Genomic DNA, 24576 nt, shown 5'->3' on the forward strand with positions numbered 1-24576 from the left:
CAATAAAAGCAGAAAAATCAGACAAACCAATCAAAAAAAGTTTGAGCAAAATCGGATACCTAATAAGAAAGTTATGAATTTTTGAAAAAGTATGTCAAACTATGGAACAATAAGAATCACAACACAAATTGCCAAGATGGTTATTAGTTTGAGACGTCATGTCCTCACTATTTATCAATTGCTCTATATGGTTTAATTCCATTAATTTCCCTTTTTATTCCCCAAAACTTGATTTCCCCATGCCTTTGCCCAGGTTGTATGATTTGTATCATATTGCGTGCATGATATTTCACAAAATCTTTTTTGAACTTTGAATAATTTATACTATTTTCTGAATATTGTATATTCATAATTATTAATTTTTATATAAATAGTTTATCAAAATTCATATTTTTCATGATTTAACTGGAAAAAAAAACTCTATATTAGTGCATCCACACAAAAACATATAACTACTAATCTCACTTGGATGCTGGTGTGAAGAAATAAGATTCTTAAGAAGAAAAAAGGAAATTTATATCATCAATATAACGAAAATAATTAGTGGATAGTGAGGACATGAAATCACGGACTCATGTGTGAGTTGCCAATTTGTCTAGTGATTTTCAAATTGTTTAATGTCATTACAAATTCATAACTTTCTTATTAGTTATTCGATTTTGCTCAGACTTTTTGTTATTGGTTAGTCTGATTTTTCTGCTTAGTAAGTTATTTTTGGAGTGGACTTGGCAAGGTTATCTTTAGTAGTAAGTTTAATGCAACGGGGCCTGGTCATGCGATAACACAATGTGAAAGAAACTGCCTGGAAGACATTATGAAAGGTTAATTATAAACATACATACCAATTAATGTATGCTCTGAGGTTCGGTGGTGATCTAAATGACAATCTTGATGAAAATCACACGCACTACACACAGATTACAAAAACGTGTTGCATGAAATTTTCATCCACAGTTTTTAATGATTTCTCGTCATAATTTCAAATTTGACGGCATTCAAAGAGCAAACCCATTTCAGGGGATATTATTACCATAATATTTTTCCCGACTGACAAACAGAGAAGTAGAAAGCTCCCAATTTGTTTCTTCCTTACGAAAAACTCCCCCTTCTCTTTTCTTTGTAGAAAACATGGGGTTTGGGACATCGTTACCAGGAATACTGCTGGAATGAAGATGCATTAACCGTAACTTAATTACGGATTTCCTAGGTTTAAACTCGACAGCGAACAACATTGGGGGAAAGGTCATGCTTCATTCTGTTTGAAATCGTGTGGATATCAAATATTCTATGTATGTTTTAACGGTGGCCATGGTAAGTGAATGAAGGCTTTCGGTAACACCAAGTGGAACTCTCTGTCAGAAATATGTCGATAATTAAGGAATTAAGGGAAATGAGAGAAATAGAGACAAAGGGAAAGAAAAGGAAAGGGATGATAATGAAATAAAATAAAATTAAAGCAAACACTTACACGAGAAGGAATGTATCAGGTTCATTTTCTCTAAGCTTACTATGTTACCGAATATTAACAATGATTGTAATGAAGATGATGATGCATGATGATGATGATGATGATAATAGTGATGGTAATATGATGATCCAAGTACTACTACTACTACTACTGTTACTACTACTGTCAATTTTGATGATAACAAATCATTTTTAATGATACTATTACTAGTAGTACTGCTACGAATAATAATAACAATTATGATCAGAATATTCGGTTTTTCTTTAGCGTATTTTACTTCCTGAAATACCGTCCATAGTATATGCTCTTCCTCAGAGCTGTGAAAATGCCACACCCACAACCCGTTATCAAGGCACATGGAATTTCAAGGAATAATCCCACCAGGTACCCATTTTCCTCATCTAAGTAGAATATTAGCGGTGGAGGATAGATTAGAGAGTGGATGTCGTAGAATCGAGGACACAGATAATACAAATTATTTAAAAAAAATCGAGGACACAGATTCATTATTAGGAAGAAACGTGCAAAGTAATCCTACTTCTTTCTTTTTGTCTTATCAGGGTTAATACCCAGGAGATTTTAATAATTAAGATGTGAAATACAGGACTTATAGTGTTTGATCTTGTACTGAAACATTTTGCCTCGCTGATGAAGAAGATGCAGTTAGAACCAACCCCCCCCCCCCCACATACCCACACGCATACATATATTTAATTGATATTTTTGTCGGGCAGACTTCCCTCTTCATTTCTGAATTTTGCGTGCATATCAACAACTGCGCCTTTCTTAAGTTGTGAAGAACGCTTGTTTTCGATATAGTTTGTCACATTACTTGTCGAAGGCTTTTAGCCGGAAATCGGAATGTTTTTTCTTTAAATATTTTATGTTTGTTCAATTATTTATTTTCGTTTTAAAATATATGCAGTGCGTCCCAGAAAAAAAACCGACACCGAGAATTATCGATGTTTTATCATGATAACTTAATCACAGTTATAATGAATAAATGACACATTTGAGGAAAAGGTACCAGAAAGTCATTTGGTGAACTGTATCTGAATTTCAAAGAGAAAATCACATTTCCAGAAAGTTCATTTTCATATGTCACGACAGAACGACTGACAAGGGTTTTGTGTCTGCAAACCACTCTTTTTACTGCGGTAATCTATGCACCTTCAAAATCTTATGGTAATCATAACAGAGAGAGGATCACTGCTAATGGTTATAAAGAGGCTCACATGTCATGGAAGATATACTGATAAACACACTCATCAATATATTATCACTACCGCAAGAAAAAGAACACTCTTTGGGAATATGTCATACTTATAAAACCTTTAAGAATGCGGTTGTGAAAAAAAAAGTAGTGGAACCACGAAGGACTGTAAGTAGAAGAAGCTCAAGCGACATTAAAAAAAGTATTCAGATGCCGATGAGCAGAAATGCACCATATTTGACAGGCAATTTCACGTGGGAGATTTATAGGAGGATTACATTTCGTAAGTACATTGACCTTCAAAAAATCTCTACAATGCTATCATGCGATCATTTTATTAACCGTAATTTTGAGATTCGAAAGAAAAATGTATTGCAACTTGAATTAAATACATATAAATATCATTATTTTTCTAAAAGCGAATTGAGGAAGCAAATTTTGACGCTTCATTAAAAGTTGCAAACGCAATTTTGTTATGGAAAGCAAAATGATAAGAGATTTAAAAAAAATGAAAATAGGCCACATGGCTGCCAGAATATGAAGTAACGGCTGCCTAAATATTGCAAATTTTAAAAGTTATTAGCGGCTGCAGTTTCCATCGCCTGTGACACATTTTTTATTCAACGAAAAAATGAAATTCCATCTAGCAATGACATCACCTGACAATGTAGATGTATAACTAATGAGAAGCTATTATTAATCGATGCCAATTTAATTCATCTCTTCGCAAAAATTTCATGCGATTCAGTTACCATTAATATGAAACAGAGTATTTATTTTCGTTACGCAACTCATGTATATATACATATTAAACGATGAAAATATTTCACCGGTGAATATTTTAGTAGTCATGATTGAATTAGAATTCATATAAAAAATATCCTAATACATTTATTTTATATTTTTCTAAATTACTATCAGCTGGTTTCTATTTCATTGAAATTCCCAAGGCTTCCCTTTTCTAGATTAATTTTTATTGTCATTTTAAATATGCAATTTCTGTACACATTTATTTTTTTTGTCCTTGTATTTGGCTTGGATCTGTTTTTGTTCCCTTGTATGTAATTTGTATATATGTTTTCTAGATAGGATTTTATATTTTCTAAATTACTTTCAACTGGTTTCTCTTTTAAAGGAATTCCCATGGTTTCCCATTTTTAGATTAAGTTCTATTGTCATTTCAAATTTTAAATTCGTGTACGTTTTTGTTTTATAATTGGTTCTCTTTTTGTTCCATCTATAGTTTTTAAACATGTGAATTCAGTAACAATACAACCGTAAAGGTTGCGAGTATTGAATAAAATACATCTTGAATTGCCCTTGTGCTCCCGTTTTCACCCGAGACTCTTAATTTGATCAATGAAAGCATGAAGTCCCCATAAATATAAAGTAACGCGCAATTCTCTAACGAGGAGAGAGGAATAACGGGGAATAGTTTAACTAAGGCATAGGAACGGATGATTATGATAAAAATATAAACTTTCATAGAGCACCCACTCCTTACAGGTGCAAGTGCTTTGTTCGGGTCGTGCGCGAGGGTGAGGGCGGAAATGCGGGTGTGTATGTGTGTGTGTGTGTGTGTGTGTTTATGTGCGCCATTATGCGCCATGCAGAATAATGTGTGTGCATGTGTGTAACTTAAAGGTAATACAAAGTTTTGGGAAATTTTGAAAATTGGGTGGATAGTGATTCTTTACAATTTCGATATATTTGGATGCTCCTGTGGATGTATTATAAGCATTAGAAAATTTAGCCCCTAAAACACTTCTGCTTTCGAGAAAAGTTAATATAACAATTTACCGGTGCTCCCGGTAAATTTTGATAAATTTGAAATGGCGCCTGCGGCCATACAATGATAGCTGTGACCATGAAAATCTCAGAATAGGTAGATGTGATATATAATTTTCAAACGGGAATAGCTAATCAGTCGATTTTAATCAAGAAACATTGTTTTATAGGTTAATTAATATCTTGACCTTTATAGGGAGCTGTACAACATAAAGAGTTTATTATTTACAATTTCATAACTTAAGACTCGATTTCAACCGCGACAACGATCACTGAATATTGTAGGATTGCATATGCTTCCAATATGTTCATTTGAACCAAATTCATGACCCCATACCAAAACTTTGTATTACCTTTAAGAGAGGGATTCGGAAGAGTAGATATGGTGTCCTCATGTTGATTCCTTACACTTCGGAAAACCACACAGTAACCTTTTCGACTTGACGCTTCGTGGAAGGTGAATTTTTGATGTGCTTGGCTGTTTCATTTTTATAAAATGAAATTTAACGTAATTCATGATGTAGTTTCATTTAAAGCATTACATCTTAAAGATACTATGTCCCTTTTGCAGCCAACCTCAAATTCTGTAGAACTTTGCAGGAATTATGAATATGTCATGTATGTCCTATCTGTGAAATTTAAACGTTAACATTGTCCTAATATTCAAATTATGCAAGGAAACCCGTTTACTTGCTAGACTTCACTGTCAGACACTATATTGTAAGTATTGAGTAACTGACTGGCTTTTTTTCTTCTTTGGTAATAATATACATAAAATGAGCTGTAAAGGATTTGTCTACGTCAATAACCCACTTCTTGTAATGGCCAAAATTAAACTGATTGAATCTTTGTGCAGCATAAAACGTACGACCATGCTGTACAATGGTCTGAAAATCAAGACCATTACTTATTGGCCCTATAGCTCCTAAGTCGATTTGACAACTAATAGTCGTTATTTTCCCACTTAAAGATATTTTCAAGCCCCCTTTTTTTAAGGAGAGTTCTAAATTAGTATTATTTTTCAAATGCCATTGGAATTTAACTTTTTCATTGTGTTGGCCTGCAAATGGGACATAGCACCTTTAATGAACCTTATGTTATTATTAATGTATGAACAAAAAATCTCAAATCTTTCAAAAAAGATTATTAAAGAAACTGCCATTTCTAATAAAATGAAACTCAAATTATCGAAGTTTCAAGAGTTCATAATCACATTTGCACTTCTATTTAGATAACAGACGTAATTGAATAAAATTGAAAAATTGATTCTAAGCCAGGTATTTCGTTCTAAGAAAAATGAACGCGGTTCCAAATACAATGCCTTTTTGGAAACAAAACCAATTACATATTAGTGTGCTGGGGAAACAATTCCCCGTGATGGTACGAGCACAAAGGCCTGCCCTTGCCATAGTACTTAATTATTACGAACTGATTACTTAATCAATTTAATTGTATTTTGATTAGGTATCGCTGCGGGGGAAGAGGACGCAAGGAGCATTCAATTCCAGGAGAAAAGCTTTTCCAAGCACAAGGCAAGCATTTGAAAGGAAGGTGAGAAATTTTGATTTTCTACATTATATTCGCTAACAATGATATCATTAAATACATTTGTATATATAAGCCTACATAATTTATATACTGTTGCAGACTAGACTATTTTTCGTTGTGTGCTTTTAAAATTAAAAGTGCATCACATTTAATCATTATTTCGCTGTAGACGCTAATGCAAGCGGTTGGCAGGAAGGTGTAAATTTGGATTCCCTACATTATCTTCTGATAATTATATCATTAATTAAATCTATACTGTTGCATAGTGCAAAATTTATCGTTGCACGCTTTTACAACTAAAAGTGCATTATCTTGATTATTATCCGATGTAGACGCCAATGCAAGCAGTTGAAAGGAAAGTCATTAAAAAAAAACTATTCTACATGCTAAGAATTATATCATGTCTATGTAAATATATATATTGCAAAACATATCGTTCCATGCTTTTAACACTGAGAGTGCATTACCTGTAATCATTTAATCGAATTTTAATTCGATGTGGACGATAGTGCAGTATTTGGGAAGTTGATAATTTTAGAGCAGATATAAACATTACAAATAATCAGTGTAGAATTTGAATAATAATAATAATAATAACAATATTTATAAAGCGCAACATATCCATCTCTAGAGATGCTCAAGGCGCATACAAATAATTTAAATTAATATTCAACATACTTAAGATTAAAAAAATATTAAATGTTAACTTGCATTAGATCATACAACTTCATGGTGCCAAGGTACATACAATGTGGCACAGTGCGATTGCTTGTTTTGCATGCACTGTATAAAAAGAACATTGAAATTTAACAATATGCATTGAGCATCAGGTGAGTTTTAAGCCCAGTTTTGAAAGTAGAGAGAGTTTTGGCCATCTGAATAGAGAAAGGTAACTTATTCCACAAAGAAGGAGCTGCTGATGCAAATGCTCTATCCTCCCCAATTTCTTTGGGGTCTATTCGCTATTCATAAGGACCGCTATTCATAAGGTCCGCTATTCATAAGGACCGCTATTCATAACGTGTAAATTCCCGTACTTCCGGGTCCGCTATTCATAATGGCAAAAGAGGGTCACTATTCATAATGAAATAAGGTTCGTTAATCATAAGGACCGCTATTCATAACGTGAGATGAGGGTCGCTATTCATAATTCACATTAAGGGTCATTAATCATAAGGACCGCTATTCATAATATGAAATCAGGGTCGCTATTCATAATACGACGAGAGGGTCGCTATTCATAATACGAAATAAGGTTCATTACTTATAAGGGTCGCTATTCATAACACGGGAAGAGGGTCGCTATTCATAATAGGAAATGAGGGTCGCTATTCATAATAGGAGAAGAGGGTCGCTATTCATAATAGGAGAAGAGGGTCGCTATTCATAATAGGAAATGAGGGTCGCTATTCATAATAGGAGAAGAGGGTCGCTATTCATAATAGGAAATGAGGGTCGCTATTCATAAAAGGAGAAGAGGGTCGCTATTCATAATAGGAGAAGAGGGTCGCTATTCATAATAGGAGAAGAGGGTCGCTATTCATAATAAGAAATGAGGGTCGCTATTCATAATAGAAGAAGGGGGTCGCTATTCATAATAGAAGAAGAGGGTCGCTATTCATAATAGGAGTAGAGGGTCGCTATTCATAATAAGAAATGAGGGTCGCTATTCATAATAGAAGAAGAGGGTCGCTATTCATAATAGGAGTAGAGGGTCGCTATTCATAATAGAAGAAGAGGGTCGCTATTCGTAATAGGAGAATAGGGTCGCTATTCATAAAAGGAGAAGAGGGTCGCTATTCATAATAAGAAATGAGGGTCGCTATTCATAATAGAAGAAGGGGGTCGCTATTCATAATAGAAGAAGAGGGTCGCTATTCATAACACGGGAAGAGGGTCGCTATTCATAATAGGAAATGAGGGTCGCTATTCATAATAGGAGAAGAGGGTCGCTATTCATAATAGGAGAAGAGGGTCGCTATTCATAATAGGAAATGAGGGTCGCTATTCATAATAGGAGAAGAGGGTCGCTATTCATAATAGGAAATGAGGGTCGCTATTCATAAAAGGAGAAGAGGGTCGCTATTCATAATAGGAGAAGAGGGTCGCTATTCATAATAGGAGAAGAGGGTCGCTATTCATAATAAGAAATGAGGGTCGCTATTCATAATAGAAGAAGGGGGTCGCTATTCATAATAGAAGAAGAGGGTCGCTATTCATAATAGGAGTAGAGGGTCGCTATTCATAATAAGAAATGAGGGTCGCTATTCATAATAGAAGAAGAGGGTCGCTATTCATAATAGGAGTAGAGGGTCGCTATTCATAATAGAAGAAGAGGGTCGCTATTCGTAATAGGAGAATAGGGTCGCTATTCATAAAAGGAGAAGAGGGTCGCTATTCATAATAAGAAATGAGGGTCGCTATTCATAATAGAAGAAGGGGGTCGCTATTCATAATAGAAGAAGAGGGTCGCTATTCATAATAGGAGTAGAGGGTCGCTATTCATAATAAGAAATGAGGGTCGCTATTCATAATAGGAGAAGAGGGTCGCTATTCATAATAGAAGAAGAGGGTCGCTATTCGTAATAGGAGAATAGGGTCGCTATTCATAAAAGGAGAAGAGGGTCGCTATTCATAATAGAAGAAGAGGGTCGCTATTCATAATAGGAGTAGAGGGTCGCTATTCATAATAAGAAATGAGGGTCGCTATTCATAATAGGAGAAGAGGGTCGCTATTCATAAAAGGAGAAGAGGGTCGCTATTCATAATAGAAGAAGAGGGTCGCTATTCATAATAGGAGTAGAGGGTCGCTATTCATAATAAGAAATGAGGGTCGCTATTCATAATAGGAGAAGAGGGTCGCTATTCATAATAGAAGAAGAGGGTCGCTATTCGTAATAGGAGAATAGGGTCGCTATTCATAAAAGGAGAAGAGGGTCGCTATTCATAATAGAAGAAGAGGGTCGCTATTCATAATAGGAGTAGAGGGTCGCTATTCATAATAAGAAATGAGGGTCGCTATTCATAATAGAAGAAGAGGGTCGCTATTCATAATAGGAGAAGAGGGTCGCTATTCATAATAAGAAATGAGGGTCGCTATTCATAATAGAAGAAGGGGGTCGCTATTCATAATAGAAGAAGAGGGTCGCTATTCATAATAGGAGTAGAGGGTCGCTATTCATAATAAGAAATAAGGGTCGCTATTCATAATATGAAATGAGGGTTGCCATTCATAATACGAAATGAGGGTCGCTATTCATAATAAGAAATGAGGGTCGCTATTCATAATAGGAGTAGACGGTCGCTATTCATGATACGAAATGAGGTTCGCTATTCATAATACGGCCCCCCCCCCCCCTCGGCTACGTTCCTGGTCCTGTAGGGGGGGGGCGATATATAGCCCTGAATAGTTGTCTCTTTTTAAAGTAACTAAATTTTATCTGTTATCTTTGATAATTATATAAAGCCAACCCCCGCTCATGTGGTGACGAAAAAAAAGTAAAACATAACACACATGTAATCCTATCGTAAATTTTCCTCCTTGTTGGAATTCTTGCCCCATCACCCTGCCCCCGAATGATCTTATCCAGGCTACGCCACTGAGATATTAAGTACGCCAAGCAGGCCCATTATCCATTTTAGCTTGCTATTTAAGAAACTAGTAATTGTTTATACGACAATAATGTTTTTGTAGAAAGTAATTTTTATTAGGACTTATGGACCTACAAATTACTGAGCGGAATTGGACCTGACAATTGGACCTAAGCCCAGTATCTACCGATCCCCCGAGCCCCCCCCCCCCCCATCAGTACGCCCCGGCGCGGATCCAGAATTTTCCAATTGGGGGGGGGGGACGGAAATTTGAAAAATGCGCAGACCGTTTTTTCAACTTCAATACTGACAAGGTCATATTAGAAGCACGATACGGGTACCTAGAAGCAGGAACAATTTTGGAAAGGGGTGCAAGCTCACTTCACGTCTCTTGTCCGATATCAACATTCCCCGTTTTTAAGATATACATTTTTTTGACATTTTCATCTGGGGGGGGGGGCTAAAGCCTCTTGCCCGATTATTTTCTAGTTCACAATTCTGCTTGTGAGCGAAACGAGCGAGCAAAAATTTGAGCATTATATGTTTTTTGTGAAAGTGTTATTTATCACCAAGATAAACGAGAAAAGATATCAAAAATTCATATTCGGGCAGCTTGCTGTCCCCCCCCCCCCCTCCCCTCCCCCACCCATTACGCGCGAAAGCTTTGAACTTTCATTAATTATTAGAAAAAGAAGACGATTTATTGTACCATTCTCGACTCTTAATCCTTGTCTGAATTCAGTTTTCCCCCTCGCTTTTACCTTTCATTAATTATTAGAGAAAATTACGATTTGTTGTACCGTTCTCGATTCTTAATAATTGTCTGAATTCTATTCCCCCCTCTTGCGCAAAGCGCGTAAGCTTTGACCTTTCATTGTTTAATGCAATTATTAGAGAAAGAAGATGATTCGTTGTTCCATTCTCGACTCTTAATCCTTGTCTGAATTCAGTTTCCCCCCTCCCGCGCAAAACGTGGAAGCTTTGATGTTTCATTAAATTATTAGAGAAAGAAGAGGATTTGAAGAGAAATGAATATATGATATGAATAGCGACCCCCTACTCCTATTATGAATAGCGACCCTCTTCTCCTATTATGAATAGCGACCCTCTTCTCCTATTATGAATAGTGACCCTCTTCTTCTATTATGAATAGCGACCCTCTTCTCCTATTATGAATAGCGACCCTCTTCTCCTATTATGAATAGCGACCCTCTTCTTCTATTATGAATAGCGACCCTCATTTCTTATTATGAATAGCGACCCTCTACTCCTATTATGAATAGCGACCCTCTTCTTCTATTATTAATAGCGACCCTCTTCTCCTTTTATGAATAGCGACCCTATTCTCCTATTACGAATAGCGACCCTCTTCTTCTATTATGAATAGCGACCCTCTTCTCCTATTATGAATAGCGACCCTCATTTCTTATGATGAATAGCGACCCTCTACTCCTATTATGAATAGCGACCCTCTTCTTCTATTATGAATAGCGACCCTCTTCTCCTTTTATGAAAAGCGACCCTCTTCTCATATTATGAATAGCGACCCTCATTTCTTATTATGAATAGCGACCCTCTGCTCCTATTATGAATAGCGACCCTCTTCTTCTATTATGAATAGCGATCCTCTTCTCCTATTATGAATAGCGACCCTCATTTCTCTTTATGAATAGCGACCCTCTACTCCTATTATGAATAGCGACCCTCTTCGTCTATTATGAATAGCGACCCTCATTTCTTATTATGAATAGCGACCCTCTACTCGTATTATGAATAGCGACCCTCTTCTTCTATTATGAATAGCGACCCCCTTCTTCTATTATGAATAGCGACCCTCATTTCTTATTATGAATAGCGACCCTCTTCTCCTATTATGAATAGCGACCCTCTTCTCCTATTATGAATAGCGACCCTCTTCTCCTTTTATGAATAGCGACCCTCATTTCTTATTATGAATAATGACCCTTATAAATAATAACCCTTATGAATAACGACCCTCATTTTGCATTATGAATAGCGACCCTCATTTTGTATTATGAATAGCGACCCTCATTTCGTATTATGAATAGCGACCCTCTTTCTGTGTTATGAATACCGACCCTTTTGTAATATTATGAATAGGGACCCTTATGAATAACGACCCCGTTTTCCTATTATGAATAGCGACCCTCTTCTAATATTATGAATACCGACCCTCTTCTTTGATTATGAATAGCGGTCCTTATGAATAATGACTCTTATGAATAATGACCCTTTTCTCCAATTATGAAAAGCGGACCTTATGAATAGCGGTCCTTATGAATAATGGACCTTATGAATAGCGGACCTTATGAATAGCGGTCCTTATGAATAGCGACATTGACCCATTTCTTTTGGTACGTATTTCTTTAAGTCGAATATTATGTGATGAACGTAAACCAGAACGACCTGCAGAGTGGGGTGATAGAAGGGATGAAATATATTCTGGAGCTAGATCATTTAGTGCACGATAGGTTAAGAGTAGAATTTTATAGATCACACGCTGTTGCACAGGGAGCCAGTGCAGAGATTTCAAGATAGGAGTGATATGTGATGATATTCTGGTGTTAGTTACAAGTCGAGCAGCAGAATTCTGAACTTTTTGCAATCGGTTAATTTGGTTGGCGGGTAGTCGAAAGAGTAATGAATTGCAATTATCAAGAATGACATAGAAACGATAAAATGAAAATAACAATCATATGGATATTGTGGTATTGAACCTATATGTTTCAAATATATAGCTCCGTAGTGCATACTATTCCTAGTGTTTATTAATTAGATTTGTTGAATCTATTGTGCAAAATGTCGGGGTCAAAAAAGCAAATTTACATTGGAAATATACTTAAATGTGAACGTACCAAGTGCAATATATAATATACGCCTGTATACAATATATAAATAAATATATATATATATATATATATATATATATATATATATATATATGTTTATATATATATATAAACTGTTTTTATGTAAAATATGGAATAAATAAAACTTCAAAACTTTAATCTTCAAACTATATAGTTTATTTATTTAAACAAAACAAAATTATGCTCTAAGAATTACACTATGAAGACTTTTCTTTTTCATTATAATTATCATTATTATTACTTGTTGTTATTAAAATTATTATCATCAGTATAATTGTTATTATTATTAATATTAGTGTCATTGCATAGTTGGTGTAGCTTATTTTTACATTTATTTAGTTTACCCACTAATTAATTATTCATATAATATATATATATATATATATATATATATATATATATATATATATATATACATATAATTTTATTTATTGATTTATTCATTATTAACATGAATATTATTATTCATTTTTGGCGCTCTACATGCGTTGCCATGTATTAAACAGGCCTTACTCTTTCTTTCAACAATTTATATCAACACCTTCGAAACGTTGTTTTATCTTAACCTATTATCATTCCAAATAAAATCATCACGTTTTCCACAGGGCCTATATGTAATACTATGAATTAGAACTAATTAACTGTACACCACTCTTTACTTCTTCATTTCCTCTTATCAAAACAAGATAATTTAATTAATTTTCAAAATAGGAAACTACAGTGCATATTTTGTACTCTCAGAATAGATAGGCCTAAAATAACACTGATTAAATAAATAGAGACAATATAAAGTACAACTACCTCTTGAGGAGCATGTATATGTCACTTTAAATATACCGTGCACTTGATTTTTATTGACAGTAATTTTCTCTTTTACGATCGGACTGGTGAGTCCATTAACTGATTTATTCAAATTTTCATTTTTTTCTCGTTTTTCATATTTTCGGTGAACACCACCCCCGGTGTTTAATGTCCGCAAACTTTCAAATGAACTTGACCATGTTAACGCGTCCTATTGGATTATTCTCGCTGCAATGCATGTCGGGTCTTCCTCCACACCTTTTTTCATGTCCTGTACACATTTTAGTACTTTTATTAGTACCTTTATTGAATATTGTCCGCTTCTTTGATTCTTTGTTTTTGGTTCGAGTTCTCTCCTGCTGCTAGGGATTGCCAATTACACCTATGGTCATTTCCCTTCATTTGCTATTCTGTTTAACAATATTTCAATTTCTCATCATTGACCAAATGAATAACAAATTAGTTTCTTCTCTTTTATTGCGTCATAAAAAAAATTCTCTCTCCTTAAGACTTTTCTTGCATTATCGCATGATCATGCATCACACATGTAAGAATAATTTTGATGACGTAGGAGATTATACAAAGTGTAGTCTATAATAAATATTTCTCCCCACTTTTCTCTACCTCTCTTCCTCTCCCTCTCCCTCTCTCTCTCTCTCTTTTCCCATATTGATCTCATTCCATGCTTTTACCGGTTTCTGATTTCTCTCTCTCTCTCTCTCTTTCTCCCTCTAGCTCCACGCACTTTTTTCCTCCTTCCTTATCTCACTTTCTCTTCCTCTATAAGTTTCTCATTTTATGACTATTTTCAAATCTCCCTCTACCATATTCGCACTCTTTCACATCTCGTATTCCAACTAAATATTATCATTATAGTAAGTTCAACTAATTTATGGTTGTAGTTTGAAAAATGCTTGTATTTTATAATATTCTTAGATGTACTGGTTGATTTATTTACGTGTCTTGTTTATCCCAATAGCGCACAAGTCATGTCGGTCACGCTGTGACACTTCGGAAACTATTATTACCCCGCTGTCGGGCAAATATATGTAGCGATCCAGCATATCGGGTACTAATAAGTTTAGAATAATAACGAATTCTTGACAGGCAAAACTGCATTTATTCAAACAGAGATAAATGTTTAGTGGGCAGATAAGTTTCACCGTCTACTTTGTTGCTATATTATAGGGCTTGAATTAGAGGTACTTTTTTCAAATTAAAGTAGTCATTCAAAGGTATTTAAAACGAGACTGAATATTTGTTCTATTTAAACAAACTACTTTTCTTTCTTCATCGTCATAGGTCGTACATTGATCATACACTTTGGAATGATGGAAAACCTGAGTACCATCACTTACTCCACCTATTTACCGGAAGATGGATCAAACACTCTCGACGTCGGAGTCATCCTGGGGATGATCACCTATTCGCTCCTGGGAATCACCATCATGTTCTCTAACACCGTAGTCATGGTGACTTACTGGACGGAACGTCGCGTCTGGCAGAACATCTCTCATCTTTTCATCCTTCACTTGTCCATCGCAGACTTCTTGGTGGGGTTCTCCATCTTCCCTCTGACCATTTCGATCATGTCGGCAGGTCGGTGGCCCTTCGGTGAGATCCCCTGCAAGATCTTGAGCGCCTTCAACTACATGGTAACCTACATACCTGGCCTCTTCATCCTGGCCGTCACTACCTTTCGACTATTCCTCGTCACAAACTTCAGCCGGGAGAATGTCGTCCAGCGTAAGCACGTGATGTGGGTTATCTTTGTTCTCTGGGCGGCCACCATCAGCATCTACCTCTTCCTGGCATTTGCCTGGCCGGGCATCACTGGAAACGAAGTCGTGGACTACGATTCCGAGTGTCTCTTGGAATACGTCTACCACACGCAAATGTCGCTTATCATGATTTTCTTTGAGTTCGTGATTCCTTTCGTTTTCTTGCTGTCTATCAGCTTTGGCCTGTTTTGGAAGATCCGCCAGAGATCTAGAGGTGTTAGGAACACTTCCTGGCGAATGACCGAGACGTGCACCAACATCACCCCACCTAGAACTTTATCGCCCGATCCAGCACAAGTGGGAAAACAGGATTGCTGTACAAATGGTCAAAGACGGGCGTCAGAATACTCTGTTAAAAATTTGCATGTAATGGAGTTACAGGAAAAGGGTGAATCGGCTTCGACTGCTAGTTTATGCAATGGGAAGGAAAGCCACGAAATTGAAGAAATGTGTACTCAGGTAAAGGAAAAACCTGATCTACAAGTGAAAGAAACTATCTTTTTGTGTAAAAATACGGGAAACCATTTTGAGGCTTCTAAAGTTCCCCCTCCTCAACAAAGCTCTGCAAGTACCATTTCTCGTGTTGAATCTCGTGCCGTGTTAGGAGGCAGTTCTATAAAGAATCGCGTAAGCACAATGGCGGAACATGGAAACAAAACCACTCCGCAATCGGGCAAAGACTCTATCAGAGGACATCGCAAAGCTGCCATCATGCTCTTTGCCATCGTAGCAGCATTTGCCATCTGTTGGTTGCCTTACGTCATTCTCTCTCTGATATTCCTTGTCTACCCTGATATTGTTTCTTCGTCGGTTTTTGAAGCGATTAGTGGAACCCTGTACCTGAACTCTCTTATAAACCCCGCCCTCTACGGAATGACTAACGTTCATTTCAGGCGAGGGTTTATCAAAGTTCTGCATCTGCCACGGCGATGGCTCCCTTAGCACTGACTGTATGAGAGACTGATATAGAGGAAAAGAGTAAAAGAGAATGAAAATGAGAGAGAGAGAGAGAGAGAGAGAGAAGAAAGTAGGAAAGAATGATAGAGAGAGAGAGAGAGAGAGAGAGAGAGCGCGAGGGGGGGGGGGAGAAATAGAGAACAGGGGAGGGCTAATGGTTGACTTTTTGTTGTACTGAGCGAGGCGGGAAGATTCGCCGGCAATTCGCTCGAAGATGTCGTTGACGAAGCTGTTCATGATGATCATGGCCCGACTGGAGATGCCGGTATCTGGATGAACCTGCTTGAGGACAGCTGGTGTAACAGCTTGGTAAAATTGTGTGTAACTTTTCTTGATTATTATAAGGATGGTTATTTTAATCCTAATAAGTGTAAATCGGCCTTTGTACATGACTTGTATGTAACATTAATTTTGTAGGCTATATCGTCCAACGAATCAACGGATATCGTATAGTATTGATTGTATTATAATTATTGCACTGTGAGAATAACAATTACAATTACGTCATTAAGATTGCTACCAAAATGAAAGTCGCTAATAATTAAAGACGGTATTGATACATATTGCTAGAGGGAAGATGCTGGTATGGGTCAAAATACGTTGCAAGCAAATTGTTAACTCAAAAAGGGTTCTAAATTCTAAAAAGAGGTATCGCTTGTCCCCTCCTAAGTCGAAAAGTTCGTCTGAATAATGAGAAAATAATTGTGTCTAGGGTGGTACGTGGTGCACATCCTTAAGTGCTCTGTTAAATTCATCACTGATTGTAATAAAAACAGAGGTTCAATGTCTCGGAATGGAAATTGATATGGTTTAACTTCGATGGGAAATTCGCTTCAGCTGATATCTATTGGGCAATCACTAATGTGGCAGTTGGTGATTAGCATAATATGAATACCATAATAGTCCTCCATTCTAAGCCAACGGATATAATCCGTTGGCTTGGAATGGGGCCTACACATTGGGGGCACTTTAGAATCAGGGGGTGTGAACTTCATGTGATATTACTGGGGCCAGGACTGACTGGGGCAATATGGGAAGGGAAGCGAATGATAGAGAGACGTTAAGTCTCAAAGTTTATCGAGAAAATTATTATGGGATGTTGTCTTTTCTGGTATTATGACACTTTCATTAAAAGATCATCATAAAGTCAAATACAGCCAGCATTTATAAGATACATTGTAATATGCAAATTATCAAAAGAGAGATGTGCCTGTTGATGAGTGATGACTGATGAATAAAATATACATTTGGTTAGCATTGGGTCTACTCCTTGGGGGCACTTCAGAACCAGAGGTTGCGAACTTCTTATGATTACTGGGTCAAAAAATTGAACTTTCGCTTTTTCCTCTGGCCTTTGTCTTTATTTCATTTTAAAGTAATCTTTCTTCTCTGTTATATCTTTTTGTTCTTATCTGCCTTATTATGTTATCATCTGTTTCTTTTTTTCCTTTCCATTCCTCCCTTTAAATCTGTCCCTTCTCTCCCTCTCTCTCTCTCTCTCTCTCTCTCCCTCTCTTAAAGCTTTCCAAACTATTTCCCCTGCCCCCCCATCCTCAGCTTCATCAAATCATCCGGAGGCTTGTCAACAGACAACCTGACTGAAAACTATATCGAACATAGATACCCATGGGTTCATTTGATATTCGCTTATGTTCTAAGGGATTCTAAATTCATAAAGTTAGAGCGAACGATTCTAGTTGGCTTCTTGGTTTATAACGCAGGAATGCTTCTGTATATTGAACATGAATTATTCAGCTACCCTGTCAAGGTTGATATCTACATGCGTGCACCATACGGTTTATGTCTAACCTGTATCGATGCATTGTGGTATGTACACTATGCACATTTGGTTTCAATATTGATCTTTTCATTTTCGTTCAAAATGATTGATGGAGTAAATTCATCTTTTACACAGTAATCGGTTTGAGGTAATTAAAATTGTCTTATTTTGCATCACTTTTAATATCTTTTGTGGGAGATGGATTTTAACATGATTGATTGATTGATTGATATTTATTCGACAAGCTTCCAACATACAACAATATACAATAATAACAGATCAAAAATAAGTCAGCTTGAACAGTGGGGTCCCTAAATTTTGAATCGCCACAACGTAACAGCACTTCAATGAAGTACAGTAGGATTTCGCACCATTGAAGGATATAAATCGCGCTTTAATAGGTTTAATTCCAGCCCCTCGTTTCCTTAATAAATGTAGCATTGGTCGAAAACGGTATTAATCCTCGCACTCTAAAGCCTAGAGTTCCAAGCTTCGAAAGCTCGACGGTGTCATGAAAAAAATAACAATCACGTAACCATAGCAACAAATGGAAAAGGGCGCAGGTATTTTATTAATAAAAACGCTGAGCTATGTTGGTACAATGACCCCCATCTCGTTCATTTCATGATGAGACATTAATTGCCGCTTCCACATAACGTGATGACACTTCGCGCTGTATCATTTTAAAGGGCAATCCAAACCTTAAAGGCCCACTGCACTACTGGTAGCTACTTGCGCCCTCTATATAACAAACAATGCCTAATCGGTGACCATTGGTCCCCCATGATCCTCTTTTTCTTATGTTAACTGAGAGCTGAGTTGATGAGATAACCACCTGTCCAGCGACCTTGCAGAGCGGTCTAATCCCTCCTGTAACCTACGGCAGATAAGCTTTAATTGTATTAAGTTCACTTGTATGAACGGCAGAAACATAAGATAAACAGAAAGGCAAAAATTTGAAATAAATCGGTCGGATAATAATTAGAAATTGTGAATGTTTGAAATATGAGAACACAGTGGCCCGAATTCACAAAGGAGGTTTGTCGACAAACCTTGGTTTTCGTACGTCATATGACGCGTTTTTACGCGTTTGTTACAAACCTGGTTTGTAAAAACGCGTCGAAACGCGTCATATGACGTACGAAAACCAAGGTTTGTCGACAAACCTCCTTTGTGAATTCGGGCCTATAAGTCTATGCGAAGCTCAAAATTGGCAGTTTGGTGAGTAGATTGTGACGTAGTCGCGGATAACTCTCTCTTTTTAGTGTACAAAAATATCAATAACTAGTGTTCTTCTCCTAAATGCCTACTCCCTTGGAAACACTAATCATGACATGATGGATATCATTATTAGTTTAGGTCTTCAAAAGAGGAGAGACCATCCTGATTCATATTTATTTGTGAACAAATTACATGTAGTCATTTTGTGTGTTGCAACAAAATAATGGAAAGTTGTTCCGCCAATTTAAGGAGCCCATACATAATAGTGATTATAACTTTCACAAAAATCAAAGCTTTCTCATTTTCACCGCTTTCATTTGAACTTTTAGCAGTCTACTTCTTTGATTTTTCTGCTTTCCTCAAGTCTAGATTAGTTTGCTATCAAGGTTGAATTTCCCTTTAATACCTCAAGAGACTTTTTGTTTTAAATTTAGCATGCAGTATCGAACAGCGCCATTAATGTATAGCTTATTATGCCAATCTAGATCCCTTAAGTGGGAAAAGTATAGTGGAAGAAAGGTTTATTTTCCCTCATGAATCTTACGGGGGATATCACGTCTGTTACGGCACATTTATGTATAGGTATATGGGCGTTGTAATACAGTGATTGATGCGTATTATTTTTGATGAAACAAATTGGCCCAGATTCACAAAGGAGGTTTGTCGACGCACATAAAACTAGGTTAGTCGACAAACCTCCTTTGTGAATTCGGGTCGTTATGTTCACAATTTCTTAAATTGACGTTCGATATGTAACGCAGTGACTGAAGAGATAACAGTTGAATTTATGTGTTTCTGTTGAGATTAACAGAAACGATGGGAGGAAAAATAAAGGAAAATTTTAAAGAAAAATATGAGGATATGGTATTGAGCAGAAAATTAAGCAATACAAATTAAGCATAATGTAAAATGTAAATGAAAATGATTAATTTTGGAGTATAATTATTACTCCAGTTGCTATATCACGGGAACACATTAAAAAGAAATCCCTCTTCATAACATGACTCGTAATACGACAACAGATTAGATGCTACAGAAATAGAGTTTAAACATATTTGTGGCTTACACCCAGTAAATAAGATCGATTGATCGATCTGTAATTGAAAAACAAGTCAGAAAAAAGCTTGAAACCAGAAATTTCTCCCAGGAAGCATTACATTTATAAAAGAAATAGAGTTGTAACAAATTTAGATGGTCTGACAAAAAAAGGGAAAGAACCATCAAACTTAGCAGTTAGGGAGGAAGTGAAATGCGAAAAGAAAGGGAGAAAATGTCCTCATGTTTAATCTCAAATGTCTGAAAATCGCCCCTTGTACTCGGCCTCCCCGAAACCACTCTTAAAACAGTACCCAGGCGTCTGACTCGTATTCTGATGCCATTTTACACATTATTGACCTAGCTAGAATAACCAGAATTATGAATAAAATATATTTTCGTAATTACAACCTAGGCTTTCTAGCCATGTTGTACGCTTTTAGTTCAGGTTGTTTAAGATCCGTCATTAACGTAACCCACCACGAACACTTTGATGTATTTCTTTCCCCGCAGAACATTAAAGCCCCTCTGAAGTGTTAGGAGCCCCAAATTCGCCAAAAATGTGATGGCAAAATTTCAACTAATTTGTATCATAATGTGAAAGAAGATGTCATTTAAAATACACTCCTGCAAAGATTCCCCCCCCCCCAAAAAAAAAAGAGAGAGAGAGAGAGACAAATATTGATAGTGAATACATAATTTGGGCTGTCTGTTGTATGCAGCAGAAAACCTGCATTTTGTATTCTTGCATCAATATTCGACTTCAAACATATTTGTTTTGAAATCATTGCAGAAACGTGTTTTTAATGACATCCTCTTTCACTTTATAATACAATTTAAATGAAATTTTGCAACCAAATTTGTGGGGCTCTTTACTTAAGAGGGGCTTTAAGTGCAGTCAAATCATGTAGGTTTTAACGAAACATATCAATTTGCATACACAATTGAAAATGTCAGACGCTTCCTCGCTATTATTGATCTCTTTATTTGCCCACAGTTAGTAGCGTAATCAAATTTATGTCTGAGTGAACAAGTGCCTAGCCTGAGGATGATTTATTCCTTTTCAGTGTAAACTATGGTTGGGTTGTGAATCTTATCTATTTCGTTCAAGTTAAAGATAAAATTGGGTTCTGCTCGTGCGATTCCTTTGTGAAAGAAACTGCCCTGAAGCAATTGGGGAGGATTCATCATGTAGTTGTACATAAGACTTGGTGTAGGGTTTTGAATCATCAAAAATGAACATAAATTGACTTACTGTTGCTGATAGTCATTATACATGCACTGCATACAGAAATGTGTCAATGTGACTGCACATACATGTGGCATGAAAGTTTGTTGAAACTGACACCACAGCTATTTCTTTTCCGAATTTTCTAATTTGGGGGCATTTAAAGAACTATCTTTGTATTAACGGGGACATTTTTTACTCTATGATATACTTCCCAACTGACCTAAAATATAACGAAAACGGAATCTGATATCTAACGGTAAATTATTTAATAAAAATTCGTTTCTTGTTCTTATTCTCGGTAGAATTCTTAAAGAGTATTTTCCTCTATACACCATGGTATTCACAAATATTTTCAAAAGGATAAAGTACCTTGAAGGGAGAGTTATACCTTTAATTTCACTGCTATAATACAAATGTGTTGGAGTGAGTTTCCTTCCTCTGTTATGTATTCAAAGTCCGTTATCCTTTCCCTCACAACGGAGGCATGCATGGCACTAGCCGCTGTTTTTTAAATTTAATTTACGCCTTCTTCCCTGTATCATATGTTTAAATAATGTTTATCTCGCTGTATCTAGATTATATAATTGACTATTTTGTAAAGTGTAAAAAAGTGGTTTTGAAAAAAGCAAAAAAAATGAGAGGAAGAGGTTAGTGAAAGTTCCAGCGAAATTCTTCATGAAAATTCTGTATAGAGCAAATTGAAGAGGACCTTGCGGTGTGTTTAATTGATCGCAACTTTTTAAAATCTTAACTTTCTTATTTTTTAATGGGAATTTGCTCAGCCTTCACCGACCTGTTCCTCTCATTTTTCTACTTCTATTAAAACTAATTTAATATCAGGGTGGACTTTCCCTTTAGAAGAGGGGAATGAACTCTCTAAAGAGTAATTCAAACTACAAAATTAGAGTGAAATCCACTTTATTTTAGAGCGGGTTCAGACCTAAAACGATTTGATACCTTATATAATGACACATAAACATTGTATTTTCACTCATCTCCATGGAGAGTATGGCTAGACAATAATTGGAATCGATTGATCTTTTTATTTTTGCACAACATGAGAAGAAATAAACATTTTTTGTTTGCAACCGTAGAAATGTGTATTTTGTTTTTCTTCAATTAAAATCTAAACTTGACATCGCCTGAGGGAACAATGCTGATGTAACAGGCACCAAATGCTGTCATTTGATGATGGAAAAATACGTAACTGAGAAAAACGTTCAACAAAAAATAAACATGTTTTTCTGTAACGTCTCTCAAAGCTATAATATGACAAGGATACTCTTTCCATATCATGTGATTTTCTTGTTTCTGATGCTTTTGAAATAGGTCGCATTTATTTTCCTTGGTCAACCTGATCTTTCACAATGTACACTTTACAGTCTAGCACTTGTTTTGTGCCAACGGGTCATAAATTATAAATATGGTTGTTTATTGATGCATTAGTACATGGTAAGTCTTCGGAATTGTTTTCTCTCTAAACAGTTTCCGAACAGATTTCCGCATTAACCCCAGTAATGATATGATATGAAATATTTATATTTTTACGTTTCATTATGAACATATTTGAACATGTACAAAGTACATATAAATTCAATAAAGAAATAAAACAATGTGATAATACTAGTGTACAAGACAAAACAAAATATGGAAATATGGAAATATGGAACAGATAACGGAGCATTGTTAATATAGGTAAACACATAGGGCCTATACGGGAGTGCTAAAGAATGCTTTAATGGTGCAAGCCCTTAAAACTAAATTTAGTCACATAATAAAGGGTTTTGGTCCAAAAAAAAAGCACAAACAGTATAATTAAAAAAACACAGAAAGTTACAAACAAATTTACGGTATGCCTAAGTATAGTACAATTATAATAAGAGAGAGAGAGAGAGGGGGGGAGAGATAGAGAGAGAGAGAGAGAGAGAGAGTGAAAGAGAAAGAGAGAGAGGGGAGAGGGAGAGAGAGAGAGAGAGAGAGAAAGAGAGGGAGAGAGAGACAGAGACAGAGAGAGGTAGAGACAGAGAGAGAGAGCGAGGGAGAGAGAAAGAGGGGGAGAGTGAAAGAGAGAGAGAGAGAGAGATGTATAAATGAGAGACATGAACGTGAAGATCTGGGACAGGAGCAAATATGAGGTCGTTAGGCACGCGTTCAAATTATTTTGCCACTTGATTAATTTTACCACCATATCCCTACTTTAAATATAATTGAATAATCCCAAAAGCTTATTAGCACACAGATCTATCAGGCATACTGGCCCTGACATAATGAACTCGCTACCAGTGCAGATGCATATACAAGTCACACAATTCTCTCTATTCAAAAGAGCCGCAAAAAGGTACCTCCTATTTATTCTGGACCTAATTACATGTATCTTCTCTCTCTGTCTCTCCATCTCTGTCTGTCTTTCTGTCTGTCTCTCTGTCTCTCTGTCTCTCTGTCTCTCTGTGCATCTCTCTATCTCTGTCTGTCTGGCTGTCTGCCCCCCCCCCCTCTCTCTCTCTCTCTCCCTCTCTATCTCCCTCTAAATATGTAATTCCCGCACTTTCATCCCGTTCATCTGCCTTCTGCCTAATTCTCAATTCTCTTCAACACAACCATCATCTGTATTGCTCTATGTACCATATCCTCCTGTCATCTTCTTATTCATCTTCCTCACACCTATCTCCAACATCCTTTTTGTATACAGGAGTTATTAAGTTTTATATAAAATAATTACCAGGTCTTCAACCTTAGCTCATGTGGCAATCTTTCTTCATGAATATTTCATGTAAGTATTACAAAGTAAATATTTAACCTTGATGATGTATTAATTACGTCATTTGTTTATTATCATGATTATGTAGTAATTAGTTTGTAGCTTTGGACAAAGAACATGAAGAGAAATAAATAAATCAAAATCAAATCAAAATCAAATCAATTCTAGCTTTCGCGTGAACTAAATTACACTGCTCTGTCCACAACAATTTCTATATTGCTTCCATATAAGTAGGCCTATATTTTCTACAACTTAAAAATAAACTATATTCTTTTGCTGATTACGGCGTCATAAACAGATACTCTTGAAAACATATAAATCTTTTTTGGGGTCTATTTTCATTTAATTGCAAGAAATTGTCAGTTTTTGATATAATGAAATGATATGTTTCAATTGTTTCGACTTGCCAATCAATATATTTTGCATCTACACAATCGTACAATAAAACATGGAAGGGTTGTATCCAAATTTAAATACATTTGAATGACTAATAAGTTGCAAGCTTGCCATCGA

General features: G+C 36.1%; 1 protein-coding gene across 1 annotated transcript; it reads left to right on the plus strand.

Annotated features, from left to right (window-relative positions):
• The first annotated feature begins 5939 nt into the window (after positions 1-5939).
• On the plus strand, positions 5940-16087 carry LOC586181 (D(2) dopamine receptor A-like). Its single transcript, XM_030997038.1, has 2 exons — positions 5940-6020; positions 14603-16087. Exon 2 carries the CDS (start codon positions 14629-14631, stop codon positions 16021-16023), a length of 1395 nt encoding a protein of 464 aa, XP_030852898.1. The 5' UTR covers positions 5940-6020; positions 14603-14628; the 3' UTR covers positions 16024-16087.
• The last annotated feature ends 8489 nt before the right edge of the window (positions 16088-24576 follow it).

The sequence above is a fragment of the Strongylocentrotus purpuratus genome, unplaced genomic scaffold (genome assembly GCF_000002235.5).
Source record: "Strongylocentrotus purpuratus isolate Spur 01 unplaced genomic scaffold, Spur_5.0 spur5_scaffold_4, whole genome shotgun sequence".
NCBI lineage: Eukaryota > Metazoa > Echinodermata > Echinoidea > Camarodonta > Strongylocentrotidae > Strongylocentrotus > Strongylocentrotus purpuratus.

What these genes read in the sequence shown, in the direction of transcription:
- LOC586181 (XM_030997038.1), top strand. Translation starts at nt 14,629, where the DNA reads ATGATGGAAAACCTGAGTACCATCACTTACTCCACCTATTTACCGGAA.